The sequence below is a fragment of the Helianthus annuus genome, chromosome 12, assembly GCF_002127325.2.
Source record: "Helianthus annuus cultivar XRQ/B chromosome 12, HanXRQr2.0-SUNRISE, whole genome shotgun sequence".
In the NCBI taxonomy this organism is placed as follows: Eukaryota; Viridiplantae; Streptophyta; class Magnoliopsida; order Asterales; family Asteraceae; genus Helianthus; species Helianthus annuus.
The window spans coordinates 39892509-39917051 of record NC_035444.2 but is presented as its reverse complement, the minus strand read 5'-3'; the positions used below and the strand labels follow the sequence as shown (position 1 = coordinate 39917051).

Below are 24543 nucleotides of genomic sequence, written 5' to 3'. Positions count from 1 at the left end.
AAAACAAAAACCATAATATATTTATTTCACAATGTATTACACAATATATTTATTTCACAAAGTATTACACTCTATGGGTCATTCGGTGGTGGTGGAAACAGGTTCAAGTCGAGACTCCAGTTTAAGGGGTTTGGTTCAACATCTGCATAACGGTTCCGGTGATCTTCGTTACTTTGGTTTGGGGGCCAATACTGATAGTCTGTTTGGGTCTCCGGCATAAATGTTATCATCTGTGACGCGGGGGTAACAAACCCTGCCAGACTTGTGTTGGGGTCCATCATATGGGACGAGGGGCTAAAAAACCCCGCCTGACTTATGTTTGGGTCTACAAACTGATTGTTGTTACCCATATCATTCTGCTGGGGGTTCAATAAGTCACCGACGTCAAAACCCTCGGAGCATGCCGTAGCCAACGCTGACTGCCATGATCCACCCATATCAGTATTACCAAGGTTTACCGCAAAATTTACATCTTCGTTACCACCGGATCCTGATCCCCCCTGTTTCGAAGTTTGGGCCCCAATTTGATGTCCCGGCCTCTTCAACGTTTCTACCACCATGAGCACGACGTCGGGGCCTGCCTACCCTCTGTGTACGAGGATATGAAACAAGGTCCAACGGCTCCTGTGACAGATGAGTCGGATATTGTGTGTATTGTGGAACATTAGACATCTCAAGGGCCCGATACGCCGCACCATGAATAATGTCCACATCTTCAGATCGGTGAATTAGACCCATCGTCTCCGACTGCAAAAAAATAATTAATAATTAATTTTTTACTAAAAATAAAAAAGGTAACTTTCAATAATTTTAAACTTGTATATACCATCATTTGGACCCTTGCTCCTTCGTCTTGAAAACCGCTCGTAGGGCCAGCTGACAACTGTGGGTTAGACACATATAACACCGTATGTTCCATGTACCACGACATGTAATCATTGGCAACTCCAACAGATGTCATGAGTTCCCCGGTCACCAAGTTTTGATGACGTGCGTCCCACTGACTAATATACGGTGCGTGACGACTTAACCAGTTCCAGCCGGTTTTCCCGCTCCGGTTCATGGAATGAAGTCTGGCATGCTCATTATGATCTATGGCAATTGGGTTAGGTATATACTGGAACATGCCAAACTGTCTCATCACTCGTTGAGGATAGTGATGCTCCACAACCGAGTAGCATAGCAGAGGGCAACAACTCCGCCAAATTCCCATACCACTCCAACATATATCGGGGAGTCTACCCACAATGTCGTCGTATGGTCTCCAATTAAACTGCAACAAAAAAAATTCAATCATTAGAAACGTGTTCAAACAAACTTAAATTTTATATGTCAACAACTAACAACCATACCGTTGCCTCGGTCATTGATTGCAGCTGAGATCTATATGTTCTCAGGCAATGTGTGGAAACATCTGTACACGATAAGCTTCCCTTCCACCTAAAAGGATAAATAAAAAAATAACATAAGTCAGGTATATATATACAAAATAATAAATTTAATTATTTCCAATTCACACTACCGAGCAGCTAACGGGGCATTGTACTGGAACCGGGCAACAGCAGGAGCAAAACAACGAAACCTCTCCCAAGCCCACACTTGTAGAAGCGCAACTGGGCCAGTAATGGCTATAGCATTAGGTGCTGTAGCATTACAAAGGTTTTTGTAAAGGAGAGCTAACACAGCACCGCCCCAACTATATCCCGAACATGCGGGCAAGTCTACGAGAAATTCTAAAAATTTGACATCAATCAGGTGGTTTGCATTATCAGGAAAGATTGTGCACCCTATCAAATAAAATATTATTTGACGTGCACGAAAAATGCAATCTTCATCTGATGCTTCATTTTCAGAAAAATTGGATGACGTTATTTGTGCTAAAACTCGGCTGGACATAACCCTTTTGCCCTTCACATGAGCTTCCTCAGGGGTAAACCCCAACACTGTTTGACACTTGTCTCGTACAGTATACATCGACATACCAGTGTCAGCCCCAGAAATAGGCAACCCATCTATCGGTAGCCCCCACAACACGTTGACATCCTGTAATGTCACGGTCGTTTCTCCAAAAGGAAGGTGAAACGTGTGAGTTTCTGGCCTCCATCTCTCAACCAACGCAGTTATTAACGCGTGGTCAACATACTTGTACCCAATTTGCAGTATCCCGCTGAATCCTGCTGCATGTATTAAACCTTCTACCCTTCCACTAACCGGATTTTCTTTCATATGTTGCCAGAACGTTCGATCTGATCGTCTAATATTTAATGGCACATCATACGCTGTTGGATTTTTGAATACCTCAAACGCACGGTGATTGTTGCCCAAGAACAACACCGATGCATTAATCGGACCAGGATGACATTCAAAATTCATCTTCGGCTGATAAAACTTGACTGAATATTTATCGGTAATGAAAGGATTGAAGCTTCGTTTGATATTGAAAATGTATCTCGAGTGCTTTGCTTTATGTTCATATGTAAAGACTTCAATATGTGCCTCATTTTTCGAATTCATGGTGAAAGTCAGTATTTTTCTTACACTACAGTATTTTTCTTACACAATACTATTCAACTTAGCAGGTTTGATTCCATATCATGTGAGAGCCTAGGGTTTAGTCATTTCACCTTTACATTTAACCACTCACATTTCATGCAGGAAAAGGACAACTCACATTTCATGCAGGAAAAGGACAACCTAGCAAACAACGAAAGTTGCATGTATTCTGCAAAGATGACTAATATTTTAGTAAGGTTGTAAAATGAAAAAGCGATTTTGAATAAGGTTGGAAGATGAAACTGCGATCTTTAATAAGGTTGTAAAATGAAAAGGCGACCTTGATTAACATTGCAGTTTGATACTGCGACTTTGTATAAGATTGTAAGATGATACAGCGACTTTCTATAAGATTGTAAGATGATACAACGACTTTCTATAAGATTGTAAGATGATATAGCGACTTTGTATAAGATTGTAAGATGAAAAAGCGACTTTATATAACATTGTAGTATGATTCTGCGACCTTGAATAAGGTTGGTACATGAAACAGCGACTTTGTATAAGTTGTAACTTCAAACAGCGACCTTCAGAAGGTCGCTGTATTAATCTGCAACCTTCAAACATGTTGGACAGCTTTTGCAGTACTTGCCAGCTTTTGCAGAAAACCTTCATGAACGTCGCTGTTTCATATCACAACCTACCTAAATATGAAAACATAATTCAAACCCACCTAATAACACTCTTTTGTGGTTCAAACCACCTACTTATGCAAAAAATTCCTCTTTTTTGGTGAATCCTTATTTTTTGAAAAATAGTAAACTCATCTCTTTTTCACCTCAAAAATATTATATCTTAATTAATCAAAAAATATAAATAATGAGATTAATGTGCATAAATTTTCTCAATCCAAATTAAGATAAAGGTTCATAATGTGAGATAAATTATGTGAATCTCCGAGTGTTATGCATTATTTGTCTAGGGATTTTCCATCTCAGTCTTGGTGCACAACTGTTTATACATATGTTTCTTTTCAAACGACTGATGTATATTGCAGATGAATTCACAAAATGACGATTGGCAACAAAAGATTCCAAAGAAAGTCCACAAAACAAACGTCAATTAGAGGAAAAACATATTTCACATCTCTTGATTTGTTTTGTGGGCTTTATTTAGAGGTTACTTTATTAAGAACCAACATCAGGTGAGTGTATCATTGTTCTTTATTGTTAAATGAATACAAGAGTTGTATCTTGTTTATATGGCTGTAAGATTATATTTAACAAATTCAAATATCATATCACCTCTTATGTTATGATTTATTTAATGCAAATTTATATATTTCATACATTAAGAACAGTTTATCATGCAAGTCTTTTAGGCTATAGGGTGTGGTTAGAGTCCCCAAGGGGCTTTATCAGTCCACCTCAGCGCCATGTCACCCTTGGGGCTTTATCACACCCCTCTTTAACTTGCATGGTGTGGATGGAGCCCCCTATTAATAAAAATTAAAAAAAAAATTCATTGGGTGAATTTACATGGGCCCCACCTGATAAAGCCCTTCGAGCTCGTTACCATGATGGAGCCCCATCAATGGCACCCCTTCTTAAAATGATGGGTGTGGGTGTATAGCGCGGGGGGCGCTATAGAGTGTGATGTGGCGAGGGTGGCGCCCCCACACCCTCCAGCCTTACAATACATGTTTTAAGTTTGTTGAGTATACTAAACACTAAGGCCATGTGTAGTGGTAGAGCCCCATAGTGGGGGGTTATGTGACAAGTGGCAATTGTGTAGGGAAGGGGTTATGGGTGTAGTGGGGTTATATATGTATGTATATGTGTGTGAGTGGGGAAGGAATGGTAACACCGTAATATACATAGCGGGGATGCAAAAAACTTACCCCATAGCGCTGACCGTAACAGTGTAGTCGGACGCTATGGAGCGCCATAGATGGCTCCGGCGTGATATACAGCCGCACTACAAAGAGCCTAATAACATTCAAGTAGAGAATATTTATAACTTGTTTTGTTAGTTGATGGTCAAAGTTTATTTTGAACTAGCATAAAGTCAAATAAGTATATAATTCAGTAACATGCACGGTGGAAAAACCCCACAAATACAACAAACCTTAAGGGTCTCTTTGGTATGGGGTAATGGAATGGACAAATGAATAGAATGGATGAGGTAATGGAATGGACGAGGGAATGCAATATATCATTACCATTCCATGTCTTGTTTGGTTACCATATGAATGGAATGAATTATTATTGTGTATTGTTCAGTAAGCATGAAAAACGGAGTAATAAAATTAGCGGTGAGTGGTGGTGGTGGTCGGTGGTAGTGATTGTGGGTGTCGGCGGCGGTGATGGGTGGTGGTGGTGGTTGTGGCGGCGAGTGGCGGTGCGGCGGTGACGACGAGTGGTGGTGGCGACAAGGTGGCCGTTGGTGGTGGGTGGCAGCAAAGGTGGCGGCGGCAGGTGGCGGCGGTGGTGGTGGCATCGACGTTGGTGTTGGGCGGCAGCGGCAAGTGGCATTGGCGGTTGGTCACAGCTGTAGATGATAACAAAATTTTCATGAAAAAAAATTCTTATAAAAATACACAAGAAATTATTTTAGACAAATAAATCCTCAACATATGATCATTACTTCACATCATAACAAAATTTTCATGAAAAATATTCTCATAAAAATACACAAGAAATTATTTTAGGCAAATAAATCCTCAACATATGTTCATTACTTCACATCATAACAAAATTTTCATGAAAAAAATTCACATCAAGTATGTATGTTGATTTCAATTAAAATTTTAAGTGACTTTGAAACCAAATAATTTTATTATGTGATTGGATAAATCCCGGATTGCCAACATACACCTAAAAGAGAAAAAACCGACTAACTCCAAACGCTAGATGGCCGGACCATATGACGTCCAGATCAACCTGGATGATGGTAAATACATGTTAGTCTTAACAGAATATCTACAACTACCTGAGTGTCCCGGTACTGATACAAATATGAATCACCTGACATGAAATAACTTTACCAATCCGATAAAACCTGTGACCATCATATAAAGGACCGTCTAACAGCTTGTTGTGCCGAATAGCAAAGCTTGCTATAAAACATATGAAGATCATTTTTTGCTCTTGTTTTCAACTCTTCAAATGCCGAATAGCAAAGCTCACTATTAAACATATGAAGATCATTTAATGCTCTTGTTTTCAACTCTTCAAAATGGATACTAAGCTTTTCTCCTCACTAAGGGGGAAAACATTCGATCCACCTTTGGCAACTTCTGAATGGTTAAGTGGTGAATCAGTAACAGATCTGAACCATTAAGAGCCAATATAATGTTTAACCGTTCAGAGGCAAATGTCTGACCAATTCAGATTAGAGGTCTTAATCATTCAGACTCATTATATTACTTAACCATTCAGAGGCAAATGTATGAATCATTCACAAATCTGCTCGCGAAACATAGTCTGAACCATTAAGTGTTGAACCAGTAAGAGGTCTGAACCATTAAGAGCCCCGTTAAGAGGTAAACAAACAACCTCTTAGTATCTCTCAACATTGATTATCTTATATCCCAGCAGATACTTATTCTCATATCGGAGTCAATCACATAGAAAACTCCGGTACTCATTGTTAAATGCTAGTTGTGTTCTGTTTTGTAGGTAATCAAACATATTTCATCAAACTATATGGTAAAGTTAGACTAACCGGTATGGAGAGCCTCATCCCAAAGGGGATGGGCCGCCACGTAAGCGGGGGCCTAAAGGGGATGGACCTAGGGGGTGGGGGATGAACCCGTTTATATATATATATATATATATATATATATATATATATATATATATATATATATATATATATATATATATATATATATATATATATAAGGAGCCACTAAAATGAAAACCACCTCCAGTTGTAAGAACCGCGAGAACCACTCTCAACCAATCAGATTATGCCAACTAAAAGGGTATTTTAGTCTTTTCCCCCAAATGTCAAATCCCCACTCTCTCTCTCTCTCCATTTAATGCTTCTCTCTCCTCATCCCCTCTCTCTTTATTTAATGTTTATCTTTCATCTTTCTCTCATAAAAAAAATCCAGATCATCTCCAAAATTCAAAATCCAAACTCCTCTCCCCTTCAATCTCTCTACATCCAAATCAAGGGAGAGATCCCTTCATCTCCTTCATGAAACTCCGGTCACCGGAGAGATCCCAGCCGGTTCCGGCTGTAATTTCGGCACCCCTTTCCTCTCCAACAAGCTCACTCAATCCTCCCTCCTTTCATCACTCTCACGCACACACCCCAGCCCCTGTTTTTCTTCGAGTAGACGGTCGGCCACCACCAACCGGTGGTGGCGTATGGCGGCACACAGCATAGAAGCAGAGAGAGAGAGGTAGTTCGACTAGAGAGAGGGAGACGGCGGAGAACAACGGCTCGTTTACCGGCGATGACTGATGTTGCTGACGGCGGTGACGGCGGTGGTCGTGGTGGAAGCGGTGACGGCGGTGGATGTCACACCCCCAAAATCCACACGCGGGGTATCACCGCCTGGAGGTGTGACTGACCAGGATCCAGCCACCAATCATATTGAACATAACAAGTAATAAATAAAATTCAACAACCCAATATGAAAGGTGTTTCAAATCACAAACGTAGTTAAGTGTTTAGCAGAAGCATAAATATGAAAACCCAACACAAGTATAAGTTTGAAATGTCATAAATGTTTAACATGGCATCCACGATCCATGTCCCACAACGACTGCGCCTCCCTGTGCAAGCTCCATGAGTACCTATCGACCTGCAAGGCATGTAACAACGAGTCAACAACAAAGTTGAGCGAGTTCACAGTTGGTTGTTTAGTTATAGTATTCATTTCGTAAATCAAATGTTTGCTTTGAAAACTATGCATCGTATTAGTTTGTATCGCGGTCTCCCAGACATGTTTGCGAAGTTTAGTGGGGGTTTCCCATGTGTTCTAGACTAGTTGTATCTGTATTCGTATCGCGGCCTCCCAGACATGTTTGCGAAGATTAGTATTCGTATTGCGTCCTCCCAGACATGTTTGCGAAGATTAGTGGGGGCTTCCCATGTGTTCTAGTCTAGTTGAATCTATAGGTGTCCTTCCCCGAACGAGGACAGTGGTACGTATTCCAGTAGCGATGAAAGTACGAGTAATCATTCAACCCCATTCCCAACCCACCGGGAATCCCATGCCTTGGTAAGAGTGTGAACTCACCTTGGTTTGCTCGGTATGCTAAAGTATGCTCATAAATAATCAGTCAAGTCCTAAAGTACGCACGTATACACAATCAGTTTACATTCACGAAGTTCACGTATAAGCACAATCACAGTGGATATTGAATCAGTGATCACCAAATAGTACAAAGCACGTATTCAAACTCATACAAGTCATGCTCAACATTTAACAGCAGTTACTAACTCAGTTAACTCTTAACAGAAAGAAACCAAGTTACTGTACAGTTTACCCACTCGACGAAACACCCTTGTTTCGTCAAGACTCCCCTTCGACGAAACACCCTTTGTTTCGTCATGATATTCTCGGCGAAACTCCCCTTATTCGCCGTGCCTGATTCGCCGTGACCAATGTTGACGAAACACACCAGTGTTTCGTCGATATCAGCATTTCGTGGAGGCATCAGTTACGTCGTAACGTAGTTGATTACCCAGAAACCCTAACTATCATTCTCAGCCGTTACATGCTATCATCAAGCATCATCATACAACAATCATCATACAGAAATCATACGGTATTCATTCAATCGCAACAGAACCACACATGTTAATCTTAAACAGTCTATTCATGTGATGATCAAGTTCAAAGATTTACAATATTAATCAGCCTATATCATTGAACAATACCCCAATCAAATTAACAACAAGAACCCTATGTGCTAACAGATTCAACCTTTTTATCATTACCATCCGAACCGTGTTTACCAGTTTCATTATCGTTCATAATGATCATCATCACAATCAACAGGGAATTCAAACATAAGGTCAAGCATTACATAACATCAATGAATCATGTTTTCGATTAATAGTTAGCAAAGATAACAATCTAATGATCATGCAAGGATTAAACGCTAACCGTAATAGATGGAGCAATAACTCGATTGATCTAGAGGGCTTCAAGGATTCAAGGTTGACGTCGCACAGAGAGTTCTAGGGTTTCTGATTGCCAAACATGTGGCGAATGAAACAGAATGCCCAGTATATAGTCACGTAACGTATTGGACCCTTAATGGGCTTCGGCGAAACTGGGCTCGGCGAAACACCCTGTTTCGTCGAGATAGGGATAACGAAACAAACTCATGTTTCGTCGTGATTGGTTATGGCGAAGCACTTTGTTTCGTCGGGCCTTTTCATGGTTTAAATAGTTTAAGTTTTTCAACAGGTTTCATGTTATATTACTAAACACATATACATGCAACAATCACAATACGTTTTATCATATCACAACGTGTATAGTTACAAAGCAAACAAGTCGTGTAAGTAAACAACTAAACAGTTAACGTGCAATAAATGCGAAAGTGGAATCTTGGAAACTCGAGTTGTCACATTATCCCCAACTTGAAAGAAATTTCGTCCCGAAATTTAGCATGCGGTTACTGAGGAAGCTAGTTGTGTTGTGTAGTTTACTGGTTATCCTGGGGTGTCACATCATCCCCCTGTTGATTTGGAATTTCGTCCCGAAATTCTGTAGTAGCTTCAGCCTCAGTATTAGTTGCATTGTTTCCGAACAACTGGGGATACTTGAGTTTCATTTGGTCTTCTCGTTCCCAGGTGAACTCTGGGCCACGACGGGAGTTCCAACGAACTCGAACAAGAGGTATTCTGGTGTGCTTGAGGACCTTAACATCCCGGTCCGTGATTTCAACATGTTCCTCGACGAATCGCAACTGATCGTCGACTGTGAGCTCCTTTAAAGGAACTATGAGGGTCTCATCTGACAGACACTTCTTCAGATTCGACACGTGAAAAACGTTGTGAACTCCACCGAGTTCTGCTGGCAGGTTCAGTTTGTAGGCCACCTTGCCAATTCTCTCTATGATTTCGAACGGTCCGACATATCACTGATTGAGCTTGCCCCGTTTGCCAAAACGAACTACACCTTTCCAAGGTGAGACTTTGAGTAGCACTCGATCCCCAACCTGGAACTCGAGTGGTTTCCTGCGCTTATCAGCGTAGCTTTTCTGACGGTCACGAGCTGCCGCCATTCGTTGTCGTATCTGAGCAATTATTTCCGTTGCGTCCACTACAAGTTCCGGACCCGTAATCTGACTATCACCCACCTCTGCCCAACAAAGAGGTGATCGGCATTTACGCCCGTACAATGCCTCAAATGGAGCGGCTTGAATGTTGGTGCGGTAACTGTTGGTATACGAAAACTCCACTAACGGGAGATGTTTTTCCCAGCCGTTGCCGAAGTCGATAACACATGCCCGAAGCATGTCTTCTAGAGTCTGGATAGTGCGCTCAGACTGCCCATCGTCTGAGGGTGATAAGCTGTGCTCATGTCTAATCGAGAGCCAAAAGATTTGTGCATCGCTTGCCACAGTTCGGAAGTAAATCGTGCATCACGATCGGAAATAATGGAGGTTGGCACCCCGTGCCTCGAAACTACTTCCTTCAAGTAAATGTCTGCTAATGTAGAGAACTTGTTTGTTTCCTTAATAGCTAAAAAGTGTGCAAACTTAGTGAGTCGATCCACGATCACCCAAATAGTATCATTCCCACATTGAGATCTAGGTAGGCCAGTAACAAAATCCATGGAAATTTCTTCCCATTTCCGTTGTGGTATCTTTGGTTGCTGGAGTAGGCCTGATGGTTTCTGGTATTCTGTCTTGACTCTCGCACAAGTCAAACATTTGCCAACGTAAGTTGCTATGTGGGCTTTCATGCTAGGCCACCAATACGTAGTTCTGATATCGTGGTACATCTTATCTGAACCAGGATGTACCGAGTAGCGAGACTTATGTGCTTCATCCATCACCAGCTCGCGTAAGTTTCCATAATGTGGGACCCAAATGCGTCCTGTTACATAGTAGGCGCCGTCTCCCTTTTGTTCCAACCATTGTCTTGAGCCGCGTAAGGCTTCAGCCCTGACGTTTTCTGGTTTCAATGCTTCCACCTGAGCATCTCGTATCTGTGCAGGAAGACTAGACTGGATGGTAAGTTGTAGTGCTCGTACGCGTCTAGGTGCAGTATCTTTTCGACTGAGGGCGTCGGCCACAACGTTAGCTTTGCCCGACAATGCACCTCCGTTGCATCATCATCTTCGACCTCTCTCCTTCTGTCTCTCTCTCTCTGATCTATCCGTCGCCCTATACTCTGATGAAGATGATGAAGTATTTCTTCATCAGGGATGAGTTTTCAAAAGTGAGGAGAGAGACAAAGATCTGACATTTTAAAAGGTAGGGTTCCGATTGGGTGGTCGGCAGCGGTCAACGGTGGTGCACCGCCCACAGTCGCCGTAAGAGAGATGCGCCGAATCTCAATCCTGAAACCTGCCGGTGTTTGTGATGTGTCACCGCCCAAAGTGGTGGTCGGTCCACCGCCACTGAAGAGGGGTGTGGGTGGTGGTTATGGCCGGAAACAGGGGAACGAGGGGTGTTGGGGTTTTGCAGGTTTGTGTCTCTCAAATGAGAGAGATGAAAAGGAATATGATTTTGAATTTTTAAGGCCATGGGGTATGGGGCTTGGGTTGGGGCGTGGCCCTTGGGGCTTGGCTTTCAAGCCGGGCGTGGGGCGGTATGGCCATGCTAGCTGGCTGCCTCCCATTCGCTCACCCGCCACGTCATAGCGGAGTTTCAAATTTTGAATTTAAAATTCAAACGGTTGGGTGGAAGCATTCGCAGCCTACCGACATAACGTCGGTAATGACCGCCACAACCTCAACGCGTGCCAACATAAATGGCGCGAGCTACGGCCCAAGCTCGAGCGTTTCAAGGCTTACTACGAAGCCGTTCCGAGCGGCGAGTTGAGCCACGAGGACCGGGTGGCGGTGGCGCACATAGAGTTTCGAGGCAAGGAGCGAAAGGCGTTCGACAAGATCGACCTTTTTGAAATTTATTTACCGCTCTAGGTTTGTTATTTTGTAATTTTTAGAAATTATGTAATTTTTAGGATTATGTAATTTTAAATTTTAATGAAGTTGTAGTTTTTTTTTTATAAATGTTGTGTGATTTTTTATAAATTTTTTGTAATTTTTTTTTAATATTCTGCCACCGGTGCACCCAACCCACGCGCCGCCATACCCCGCGGACACGTAACCAGGCGGTGGGGGGGCTCCCATTCCACGTGTCAACAAATGCCACAACCCAAGCCCCACCATACCCCATGGTCTAAGAAGAAAGATGAAAGAGAAGAGAGATGAGAGAGGAGAGAATCTCTGGTACCATTAATGAAGAGAGAGACAGAGATTAGACATTTGGGAGTAAATGACCAAAACACCCTTTTTGTTGTTGTAATCTGATTGGTGGAGAGTGGTTCTCACGGTTCTTCCAACTGGAGTTGGTTTCTATTTTAGCGACTCTATATATGTATGTATGTATGTATGTATGTATGTATAGTTGTGTGTGTGGGAGTGAGGGGCGTCGAGATCGTTGCTGGGGAGACGGAGAAGACGGGCTTGCCCGGCGCCGGAGCAGGGGGGTGGGGAAGACGGGGCAGCGAGCACAAGACGGGCATGGGGACGGCCCCATACCCACTAGTCTTAATTGTTGCAATACTGGAGAAAGTCTAGGGGCAAATACGTAAATAGAGAAATTAAAAGGTAGTTAGTTACTCGTCAGACATCAGGAGAACGTTGTTCCAAACGGTTATATATATAAAACCCAAACCCTTTCTTCTTCTTCTTCATTTCAAACCCTCTGCAACTTTTCTAGAGAGAGAAAGAGATGGAGTCCACTAAGACGGCAATGGAGGCGTTCGAGAAGCTAGAGAAAGTCGGTGAAGGAACGTACGGCAAAGTGTACAGAGCACGAAACAGAGCCACCGGACAAATCGTTGCGCTTAAGAAAACCAAGCTTCATGAAGACGATGAAGGAGTTCCGCCTACAACGCTTCGAGAGATCTCTATTCTCAAAATGCTCTCACACGATCCTCATGTTGTTAAGTATGTGAATATCTTCAACTGATAATTTGTGATCGATGTGGTTGCTAGGGTTTTATGAATCATGAATACACTTTTGTTTTGTGTTTCGATGTTATTGTTAATTCCGATCGTTCTAATTTCAATATTATTATTGGATTATTACTGTTTTAGGTTATGATAGCAGTTTGATTAGGGATCAATTGATGAATATACTTGTTGTTATTGCTTGTTTCTAGTATTGTATATTGTGATTGTTAGGGTTGTCATAATGAAGAGACTGGATTATTAACTCTTGCTAGGGTTTTATGTTTATGTTATCTCAAATTTGTTGAATTCTGTTCGTGTTTTTTTGCCTGTGATTTGAACATTGTGATCAAATTGAAACCGTCAATGCACTGTTCTTCTAAGGGTTTGCATGATGAAGAGACCAGATCTTTAACTCTTGTTAGGGTTCTATGTTTATGTTTGTTCAAATTTTCTGATTTTGTTTGTGTCTATACCCTATGATTTGAACATAGTAATGAAATTGAAATTGAAATGGTATCGTGCTTCTTAGGGTTTGCGTGATGAAGAGATTAGGTCTTTTAACTCTTGTTAGGGTTTTACGTTTATGTTTCTTCAAATTTGTTTGTGTTTTCTGGCCTGAAATTTGAACATAGTAAAACATTTGCCAATCCTATTTTATGTTTATGTTTGTTCAAATTTTATAATTCTTTTATTGGTTTCTTGCCTGTATTGGAACATAGTAATTAAACTAAAATGGTGTCAAGTATTGACTAATGGATTCGATCACAACTGCTAACCAAACAGGCTGATGGATGTGAAGCAAGGTGTGAATAAAAATGGGAGTACAATTCTCTACTTGGTGTTCGAGTACATGGAGACTGACCTGAAGAAATTCATTCGATCCTATCGTCAAACTGGTGATAACATTCCACCCAAAATCGTCAAGGTACAATTTCATCAAAAGTCAACTTCAAAATTCCCATCTTTCAACTTTTATTAACATTGTTTCTTGCACTCGTTGCAGAGCTTGATGTACCAACTTTGCAAGGGAGTTGCTTTCTGTCACGCACATGGTGTATTACACAGGTATCCATTGTTTTGAGAAATTAGAACATTGTTTATGCATTTGGTATGAATTTCGTTTTTCGGTCTGTTTCAGGGATCTTAAACCGCAAAACCTTTTGATGGATCGAAAGACATTGATGCTTAAGATAGCTGATCTTGGACTTGCCCGAGCTTTCACTGTACCTATTAAGAAGTACACACATGAGGTATCATCCTCGTAAATTTGTATATTTCTTGAGTAACACTTTAGTACTGTGCCCTTGTAATTTTTTCTACAAATGCAGATTTTGACCCTTTGGTATAGGGCTCCTGAAATCCTCTTGGGTGCTACCCATTATTCGACCGCTGTTGACATGTGGTCTGTTGGGTGCATATTCGGTAGGCAAAGTTTATACACTAGTTCATGATGGTTTATGCTAGTTTCACGTGTTGGAAAGAACTTATCATCTCGTTTGATCTTTTTTTTAAAAAAATATTGTAGCTGAAGTAGTCACAAACTTCGCCATTTTCGCTGGAGATTCTGAACTTCAACAGTTGCTGCAAATTTTCAGGTTTTAAAGTCATAACTTTTGGATGTAAATTAATTATCATTTCTTGAATGCGTGTAACACCGGTTTCTTCAGGTTGTTGGGTACTCCGAATGAAGAGATCTGGCCAGGAGTGAGCGATCTTAAGGACTGGCATGAATTTCCACAATGGAAACCGAAGCTAATTTCATCTTCTGTACCGAATCTGGATCAAGATGGCCTCGATCTGCTTTGGGTAAATAATAAATTCAATTTATTTTTCAAAATTTACCAAAATGAGTTGAACTTGTATATATATCTTCTGATTATTTTTATGCTTTTGTGCAGAGAATGTTGCAGTATGAACCATCAAAAAGGATTTCAGCTAGGAAAGCAATGGAACATCGATATTTTGATGATATCGACAAGACCAATCTTTGAAATGTGTCATCTATGCTTATCTCGAGCAAAGTTGACCTTATTACGGTATTACCATGTCTGAAAGTTGACTTCTGATTTTGGAGCTTATGATGCCACTTGAATAGTATGCTATGGTTTTGTGGTTCTTGAAGTGTAACTACAACTTTTACCCGACATATAATATCTAGGGAAATTCATTAATAGTATTTTGACTGGCTAAGGTTGAAAAAATATTGACACCTCGAATTTGAACTGAGTGCAAAATTCGCCGGCATAACAAATTTGAAAAATGGACCCTTAAAACCGAGCTACGTAGGCAATTACGCTAGCGGATTGAGAATTTGGGTGAAAATCACCGATGGCTTCTTTGGGATAAATCTGCCTCATGCTTTGCTCGCGGGCTAGTAAAGGGCTATGCCAACTGACAACAAAATAAGCTGGCCAATGGGTACACCACAAGCATATTAGTCCTTCATGTTAACTGCATTTGCACTAATATTTGAAACTCTTTGTATCTCGTATTATTATTATTATTATTGTTGTTGTTGTTTTTTTTATATATATATACTATGTACGCTATATTTCTCTAAAGTTCATCATGTTGTTAAGAGCATTAAGAGCACATAAGCAAGCATGACAAGAGAGCATATCTCACATCAATAATTTCTAGGATATGTATAATGATTTCATGGTTGCTCACTCTGTCGCTCTTAAACTTATAAAGGTTCATTATATGATATATGTGCTTCAAAGTTAGCCTCACAGCAAAAGCCGGTGGCGAATTTCACAAACCCACTGACATAACTGTCTACGTGGTTCGGTTTTATTGGTCCTTTTTCAAACTTGTGCCACCAGCGAGTTTCATATTCTCTATTCATTCACGCCAGTGTCAAAATGTCAATGATTTATTTGGTCAATATTCATAAGTGAAAACCAAAAAAGTCAATATTTTTTTATTAAATTACTGAGTAAATTATGCTTGTTTTGATGAATTAATTAACCTACTTTGTACGAGTTGAGAAGTAAATAGTCATTTTTGCTGAACTATCACCAATATAAGACTACTCGGTATGGTGACCGAGGGATGGACGGCGACGGGGGTGGCGGCACGGGGGTGACAGAGCGGCGCCGAGAAGAAAGAGGGGGGCCCACATGTGTTGCTCCGTCCTGGACGGCGAAATTCCGACGGAGAGGACGATGACTGGACGGCGACGGAAGGGGCGGCACGGTGTTCAAACCGGCAACGGACCGGGACGGTAGGGGGACGAAGGCGATTCTTGTAAAATTTATAATTGAAAGAAATAAATTTATAATATAGAAACAATCATAAGGAATATTTATGCAATTAACTTCAATTTGAGTGGTGTTACCGTTACGTGCCATCCATCGACCCAAGTAGTAATAATGAATTGATTTTGTGACATTTCTTTGTATTTCCTTTAGTTACATGTTTTATGATTCTATATCATTAGTAATAATGGGTTATTGTGATATTTCTTTGTATATCCTATCATAACCCTATAAAATGGCACCGCTTGTATTAAGTCGATTATGAATAAAAAGATGAATTGATTTTCTCTCTGGTTCTCGTTTTATTTTTCCATCTCGAAACTGAACCATATCAAATGGCTTGGAAAAGTAACGTTTTTTATTATTGTTGTTGTTGATATTATTATTAAGTTAAAATAATATGTTTAAAATAAGCCTAAAGTTACTAGTGGCAAGAAATGTAATGTTTTTTTTTATTATTATTATTATCTATAGCATTATTTAAAATAAGCCTAAAGTTACTGGTGGCAAGAAATGCAATGTTTTTTTTTTATTATTATTATCTTTAATATTTTATAGGGGTGTTCAAAACCGGATATCCGAATTTCGGATATCCAAAATTTTCGGATACCAGATTTCACTATCCGAATCCGTATCCGAAATTTCGGATACGGATACGGATTCGGATAGTGAATCGGATATCTGAAAATCAAACTTTTTATTTAATTTTTAATTTTTATTATTTTTTTCATATTTGGAAACGGATATTTTGGATAGTTTCGGATATCCGAATATAAGTTTTCGGATATTTCGGATATTTTTCGGATATTTCGGATATTTTCGGGTACTTCGGATATTTTCCGATATTCGGATATCCAAAAAAAAAATGAAAATTAAATTTTCGGATATTTCGGATATCCGAAAATTTTAAAAATCACTATCCGAATCCGAATCCGAAAAATCCGGATATCCGATTTTTCGGATATCGGATATTTTGGATTGGATTTTCGGATACGGATAGTTTTAAACACCCCTAATATTTTATATATTATCACACTATCAATTAGCAAGTATTGAGAGCATACATGTATTGTACCTTATGTTTTATGAGTTTTTCAAAAAAGTTTGGATGTAGGTTCATTGGACATTATATTTTATTATTATCTTTATTTTTATTATTGTTTTTTTATGATTTCTTTGTTTTAGTTTTATTACTTATTTAAATTATGTATTTATTTTTGTAATACACATTAATTTTTTTTATTTTTTTTGTGTCCATACACGACGTAATGTGCGTATGTGGTTCAATGTTTTTACGTCTATTTTTCTCATATGATGGATTCGTCGCAACTCGCAGGTCATATATCGACTTAGCTATTCTTTTATATGTTTTACGTCTCGGTCTGACTTCTTCATATTAACACACTGCAACGGGTGTGTGTGGTTCAATGAATTTACGTCTACGTTTCGCCCAATGTAACTTTTTCCATTTTTATTAGAGTTAATTACACAAATGGGTCCTGTGGTTTATACATAATTTCGCCTTTGGGTACTAACTTTATTTTTTAACAGATTTAGGTTCTATGGTTTCAATTTTGTAACACCTTTGGGTACTAACACCAAAATTAGTTAATTAATGACTAAAATACCCTTGCATTTTTTTAAGTTTATCAATGTAACACATTTGGGTACTAACACCTAATTTTATTTAAGTTTAAATCAATTTTACAAAATCTATTTATTTTTTTATTTTCATCTTTTTATTATATCTCTTAATTAACATAAAGTCTATTTATTTTTTTATTTTCGTATTTTTATTAAATTTCTTATTTAACATAAAATCTATTTGTTGCACACGTATTTTTTTAAATAAAATCTACTAGCTATATAGTTTTATGTAAATTAAATTTCTTACTAGTTTTAAATAATGTAAACCTTACTCGTTTTCAATTTTGGATATACATGATTGATAATAATAATAATAATAATAATAATAATAATAATAATAATAATAATAATAAATATCTTTCATGTCAAAAAAATTGAGCCATTTTTAACTTGTTTTTTTTGTTCATTTACATTTTACTATTTTAGAAAGATATTTAATTTACATAAAATCTACTAGTTGCACCAGTAAAATCTACTAGCTATATAGTTTTATGTAAATTAAATATCTTTTTTTACAAAAAAAACGAGTTAAAAAAAGGCTTAAATTTTTTTAGTTTTATCTAAAATATCTAGCTATATAGTTTTATCTAAAATACCTAGCTATATAGTTTTATGTAAATTAAACATCTTTCTAAAATAGTAAAATGTAAATGAAAAAAAAAACGAGTTAAAAAAAGGCTTAAATTTTTTTACATGAAAAATATTTATTATTATCAATCATTTCAATCCAAAATTGAAAACGAGTAAGGTTTACATTATTTAAAACGAGTAAGAAATTTAATTTAGATAAAACTATATAGCTAGTAGATTTTATTTAAAATGTCTATTTAAAAAAATACTGGTGTAACAAATAGATTTTATGTTAAACAAGAAATTTAATAAAAATATGAAAATAAAAAAAATTGAGTTTATGTTAATTAAGAGATATAAAAAAAGATGAAAATAAAAAAAAATAAATAGATTTTTTAAAATTGATTTAAACTTAAATAAAATTAGGTGTTAGTACCCAAATGTGTTACATTGATAAACTTAAAAAAATTCAAGGGTATTTTAGTCATTAATTAACTAATTTTGGTGTTAGTACCCAAAGGTGTTACAAAATTGAAACCATAGAACCTAAACCTGTTAAAAAATAAAGTTAGTACCCAAAGGCGAAATTAGGTACAAACCACAGGACCCATTTGTGTAATTAACTCTTTTTGTTATTTTGTTTACGAGTTTTTCCGGTGTTGGTGGTCATCAGCAGTGGTATAGCATTGGTGCAACTTGGCACGGTTTTATGTTCCCACCGCAACGTGGGGGCTTAGTATATAATCATATATGTACTAACAAAATATACTACAAAATGTTTCTAACTTTTCTCAAAATGATTATAATTAACTTCTCTTATACTTAAGGCATGATTATGGTTTAACAACTTTTATTAATGAGTCGATTTCTACACGTTGTTACGGATGTGCGTGGTCTAATGTTTTTACGTTTTCTTTTTCAGTGTTGCTTGCCGTTGACGATGATGTGTGACTAATGTTGTTGGTACGGTTGTACCCCGCCGCAACGCGGGGGTGCTTCTATCTAGTTATATATTAATTGTGAAGGGACATGAATGGTGCTTCCTTACCACATACCATGAAATGATTGAAGCTATTTTTTTACTCAAATTATTTTAAGTTTTTTATTTTTTTTATCTCTATTTTTTACTGATTTTTTTTAAACAGTTCTTTTAGTTTTGTTTTTCCAATCTTTTCTTATCTTTATACATTTGTTTTATGTTTTGATTTTAGTTTTCTTTTTCCAACCTTATCATGTCTTTATATATTTGTTTTATGTTTTGTTTTAGCATTCGAGAACATTCATTTTTCTTATACTTTTTTTGCTTCAAATTTTACCAATCCCTGTAGTAAAGGGCCATGAATGGTAAATGGGTCTTCATATCTTAATAATTTATTTTATATTTTTTAAATCATCCTTTTTCCTTTTTTTTAAATCATATTTTCTTTATCATTTAATTTCATATATTCTTTATCATTTAATTTCATATATTTTTAATAATTTACGTTCGTTAATAACTTACGATTTTGTTTTCTAAACAACAACTTTCATTTTAAAACAACATTTGTTTTACATTATCATTTGTTTCTTTTTGCCGCAACGCACGAATTAAGAAAACCTAGTTAACATAAGGTTCGAAATATTCCACAAATTATGCAAAAATACATCATAAAGTATCTCTATCATAATATCATAACATATGATTCCATGAAAACCCATTAAACCGGCATTTTACAAACTTTATTCACCAACGTCACAAATTCAAATTTCAAAAAAAAATACCGTTAACCCAAGCGCTCTCTTTATAAACTCCACCCCCTTCCCACTTCATCTTCTTCATTTGAAACCCTAATTCATCCATCCTCTGAGATCGAAAATGGAGTCCACAAAGACGGCAATGGAGGCGTTCGAGAAGCTCGAAAAGGTCGGTGAAGGCACCTATGGAAAAGTATACAAAGCCAGAGAGAAAGCCACCGGCAAAATTGTTGCTCTCAAGAAAACTAAACTTCATGAAGACGAAGAAGGCGTTCCGCCTACTACGCTCCGAGAGATCTCGATCCTGCGGATGCTCTCACGTGATCCTCATGTGGTTAAGTATGTGTTTCAATATCATTTGAATCTAGAATTCCTTATTATGATGAAAAGTTAGGGTTTATATGTTCTTTGTGCGATTAATTGAGTATATAGTTTCAAATTTACGCTTATTTTGCGATGATTTATGCTTCTATTTGTTAATTTACAGATTTTTTGTTGGTATATTCGTGATTAAATCGGAGAGGTCGGATTTAGGGTTTGGATGAGTATATTAGTTCGTTTTGTCAGATTTATGCTTCTATTTCGTGATTATTTATGCTTCAGTTATTCTGTATATTGATTATTTGTTTGTATTTTTGTAATCAAACATAAGAGGTCAGATTTAGGGTTTGAATTAGTGATTTCTTCAAATACTGCTGATTAAATTAGTGATTTAATGTTTTTTGCTTAACTTGAAGAGGCCAGATTTCATGTTTTTTTTTTTTTTTGCTTAACTTAATGATGATTAATTCTGGATTTGACTCATAACAACGATATCAAACAGGCTGATGGATGTGAAGCAAGGTGTGAATAAAAATGGGAATACTGTTCTGTACTTGGTGTTCGAGTATGTGGAAACTGATTTGAAGAAATTCATCCGCTCGTATCGCCAAACTGGTGAAAACATTCCACCCAAAGTCATCAAGGTGTACATATTATCAACAATATTTTTGTTCTCTCTGCAATGAACATGTACCAATAACCGTTTCCGGTGTTTGATGCAGAGCTTGATGTACCAGCTTTGTGAAGGTGTTGCTTTCTGTCATTCTCATGGTGTATTGCACAGGGATCTTAAACCCCACAATCTTTTGATGGACCGAAAGACATTGATGCTTAAAATAGCCGATCTTGGACTAGCCCGAGCTTTTAAAGTACCACTACCAAAGTATACTCATGAGGTATAACCGTATAAACCGTTTAGTGCCTATTGTGTTTGACCCATAATCTTTCATCTGCAGTTAGTTGACAGTTTGTTATTATTTTTATCACTGCAGATTTTGACCCTTTGGTACAGGGCTCCTGAGGTCCTTTTGGGTTCCACCCATTATTCGACCGCAGTTGACATGTGGTCTGTTGGCTGCATATTTGGTACACTTCTCTTCATAGTTCATTATTTTCGTTCCACTAGTTAGTAGTTAGTGTGAATCAGGGTGTTAAACAGGTCGTGTTCGCGGGTTGACAGGTCCAACCCGATCCGAACCCGAAAATCTTATTAGACACATGAACCCGAACACGACAAAAAAATTCGTAGGTTGACCCGGATTTTTTTTATTTTTTAAAAGCTTTACAACAAAAAATACAAATGTATATTGAACAATTACATTTTAAATGTAAAATCTTATGTCGATTATTGTTTTAAGTTATAATCATGGCATAATATACCCAACCAATTTAACTTATGACATAAAAACACAATTTGAAAAAAAAATATAATATAATATAAATGGGTTAAATGGGTCAACTCGAACCCGTTTAGACTAAACCCAAACCCACAATTTCGTGTAGGTATCGGGTTTTCGTGTTTTCATAATTTCACACCCATATTAGTGATCGTTAATGATTTTAGTTGTGCCTGATCAAGTGGTTTGTTTTTTAAAATTTGTAGCTGAACTAGTCACAAAAACCGCGATCTTTGCTGGAGATTCTGAGCTTCAACAGTTGCTGCATATCTTCAGGTCCATAATTTATAATGGGAAATCATTTCTCATTGTTTGAACCTATGTAACATGAAATCTTGATCATCATTTTGTGTGCATATTCATTCAGGTTATTGGGTACTCCGAACGAAGAAATCTGGCCCGGAGTGAGCAAGCTCAAGGACTGGCACGAGTATCCCCAATGGAAACCGAAGCCAGTTTCAACTGCTGTACCGAATCTGGATCAAGACGGCCTTGATCTCCTTTCGGTAAATAAGAATTTAAATTTGTTATATAAGTTCATTAAAATAATTCGACTTGTATCAATATATAGTTCTAACTGTTAGTATTTTTGTGCAGAAAATGTTTGAGTATGAACCATCAAAAAGGATTTCGGCTAAGAAAGCAATGGAACATCCATACTTTGATGATCTTGACAAGAACAATCCATGAAGTATCTTACTTTAATTGCTTGTCTCGAGCAAAATCGGACTTTATTTTCTGTGCCCGTAACTTCTAATTTGTTTGTCAGTAATTTGTGGTGGAAATTCTAAAATCTAATGCTAAAGCAATTTATTTTCTGGTTTTAGGTGTGTTTCTGCATTTTTAAATATTTGTGTCGTGTTTTAAAATGTTTCCGTAATTAATCCAAAATATTTTCGTAATTATGCAAGTTACAACACAACACAATCATGATAATATGAGAGGAAATATACCGAGGTTGAGGTGACCCTAAAAGTTGTAAAATGTAGAAAACGTATCATGTAGACGCATTGTTGTAATGATTTGAACACGTGATTATAAATTGCATAGTTTGTTTATGTGTCACATATAGACAACTTGGACGCACCGTTGTATGTTAGATGACAATTGTAATTGATTTTAAACACACCATTGTATGTTTGACTACAATTGTAATTCATTTGTAGGTGCCCTTGTAACTAGTTTAGACGCACTATTAAATGAACTTAAATGTACCATTGAAACAAGTTTAGGGACCAACACCTAAGAGTGCACCAACACTTAAAAAACGAAGTTATTTTTTCTAGAGTAAATTTCAAAGTTCGTCCTTTATGTATGTCATATATTACAAACTATGTCCTTTATCTTTAATAATATCAGAAAACATCCTTAATGTTTGAAAAACCAATCAGGTTATGTCCTTTACCCTAAACCTTGTTTGTTTTCCCAGTTAAATCAGGTCACGTGAGAAGCACATGAGGGCATTAATGTCATTCTACCAACCACCTACCAATCACATCATCAAAACCACCATCTGCGCACCTAACATAATCAGATCCTAAACCCTCATCTTCTTCACTTACAAAAACAAACCCTAGCCAATCTCTCTTTGCAGACCTTATTCAAGACACATTCAAGAATTACACCAATCAGTGTTTGTACATTTATCATCTAACAAAAAGAAACATCACACTCATCTCTCAACACCCCCCCCCCCTCTCGGCTACCCTCTCCCTCAGGAAATGCCCGACCAGACTCCGGCCGACGGAGCCGACTACGGCTCACGGTGGTGTCGGTTGACGGGAGTCGACGAAAGAGAGAGAAAGATCGGCAAGAGAGTGGTTGCAGAAGGAGATTGGCGAGAGAGAGAGCGAGCGACGACGGCTGACCGGCGACGGATCTGTCACTCCGGCCATACGGTACGGTCGATGTCAGCGGTGGCGGTGTTCTCCGGCCATACGGCTGACCGGCGACGGATCTGTCACTCCGGCCATAGGGTTCCGGTGAGTGAGCGTTGGTTATGGTGGTGGAGGTCGACGGTGGAGATGGCGATGGTGATGGTGCTTGTGATTGGGTGGCGGGTGGTGGTGGTTATGAACCTCTTCGACAGAATAGAAGTGTTATGAACATCTCTATGAATCATTTGTCATCGATCTCAATAAACCACTTTGTTGCCCTAATTTTGGTGAGTTGTAAGAAATTGGGGGGTTTTTTGTTCATGGGTTATTGATGATAATGTTGATGATAATATGGGTTTTGAAGTTTTGAATATCCGGGTTTTGAAGTTTTGAATATCTGGGTTTTGAAGTTTTGAATATTTTTTTCTTTGTGTTTTGAAGATCTGGGTTTTGTTTGAAGTTTTGAAGATATAATGTGTAGATTATGAAGCTTATAGTTAAGAGAAAGAAGATTTGAATTTTTTATAATTTTATTTTTCTAGTATTAAGGTAAAGACCAATATACCCTCATGTGCTTCTCACGTGACCTGATTTAACTGGTAAAACAAACAAGGTTTAGGGTAAAGGACATAACCTGATTGGTTTTTCAAACATTAAGAATGTTTTCTGAGGTTACTAAAGATAAAGGACATACTTTGATATATTAGACATACATAAAGGACGAACTTTGAAATTTATTCTTTTTTCTAAATAACATAAAAATCAGTCTCAATAATAAGTTATAAGCAAATCATCAAGCGTACCCGAGTAGGTTGGAGAGTCGGTTGACGTCTCGGAACTTGAAGACATTTTCTAAAAAAATGATTGGTTAAGAGGTTTTGTGAGAGTGTGTTTGAGAGAGTGACTAAAAAATTTAATTGATTTTTTTAAATATAGCTGTTGTCATAGGCTAGTATAGACATGGCTTGCCTTCAAACTCTCGTTATTGCTTGCAGTTGCAACCACCAAGCTTCAATAGCGCTCCATTGATGGCGTCTGTATGGAAAGGGGCGTTATTGTGGTTCTTTTGCTGAGGTGGG

General features: G+C 37.9%; 2 protein-coding genes across 2 annotated transcripts; both read left to right on the top strand.

Annotated features, from left to right (window-relative positions):
• The first annotated feature begins 12379 nt into the window (after nucleotides 1-12379).
• LOC110869075 (cyclin-dependent kinase B2-2) lies at nucleotides 12380-14867 on the top strand. Its single transcript, XM_022118369.1, has 8 exons — nucleotides 12380-12652; nucleotides 13442-13583; nucleotides 13662-13723; nucleotides 13797-13908; nucleotides 13987-14080; nucleotides 14184-14253; nucleotides 14326-14464; nucleotides 14557-14867. Exons 1-8 carry the CDS (start codon nucleotides 12435-12437, stop codon nucleotides 14647-14649), a joined length of 930 nt encoding a protein of 309 aa, XP_021974061.1. The 5' UTR covers nucleotides 12380-12434; the 3' UTR covers nucleotides 14650-14867.
• Nucleotides 14868-19915: 5048 nt separating this feature from the next.
• LOC110869074 (cyclin-dependent kinase B2-2) lies at nucleotides 19916-22413 on the top strand. Its single transcript, XM_022118368.2, has 7 exons — nucleotides 19916-20208; nucleotides 20693-20834; nucleotides 20913-21086; nucleotides 21183-21276; nucleotides 21794-21863; nucleotides 21955-22093; nucleotides 22185-22413. Exons 1-7 carry the CDS (start codon nucleotides 19991-19993, stop codon nucleotides 22275-22277), a joined length of 930 nt encoding a protein of 309 aa, XP_021974060.1. The 5' UTR covers nucleotides 19916-19990; the 3' UTR covers nucleotides 22278-22413.
• Nucleotides 22414-24543: the final 2130 nt, after the last annotated feature.

What these genes read in the sequence shown, in the direction of transcription:
- LOC110869074 (XM_022118368.2), top strand. Translation starts at nt 19,991, where the DNA reads ATGGAGTCCACAAAGACGGCAATGGAGGCGTTCGAGAAGCTCGAAAAG. An exon ending in TTCCACCCAAAGTCATCAAG is followed by an intron (nt 20,835 to 20,912) that starts GTGTACATATTA and finishes TGTTTGATGCAG; the next exon opens with AGCTTGATGTACCAGCTTTG. An exon ending in GTCTGTTGGCTGCATATTTG is followed by an intron (nt 21,277 to 21,793) that starts GTACACTTCTCT and finishes TAAAATTTGTAG; the next exon opens with CTGAACTAGTCACAAAAACC.
- LOC110869075 (XM_022118369.1), top strand. Translation starts at nt 12,435, where the DNA reads ATGGAGTCCACTAAGACGGCAATGGAGGCGTTCGAGAAGCTAGAGAAA. An exon ending in TTCCACCCAAAATCGTCAAG is followed by an intron (nt 13,584 to 13,661) that starts GTACAATTTCAT and finishes CACTCGTTGCAG; the next exon opens with AGCTTGATGTACCAACTTTG. An exon ending in CAGTTGCTGCAAATTTTCAG is followed by an intron (nt 14,254 to 14,325) that starts GTTTTAAAGTCA and finishes CGGTTTCTTCAG; the next exon opens with GTTGTTGGGTACTCCGAATG.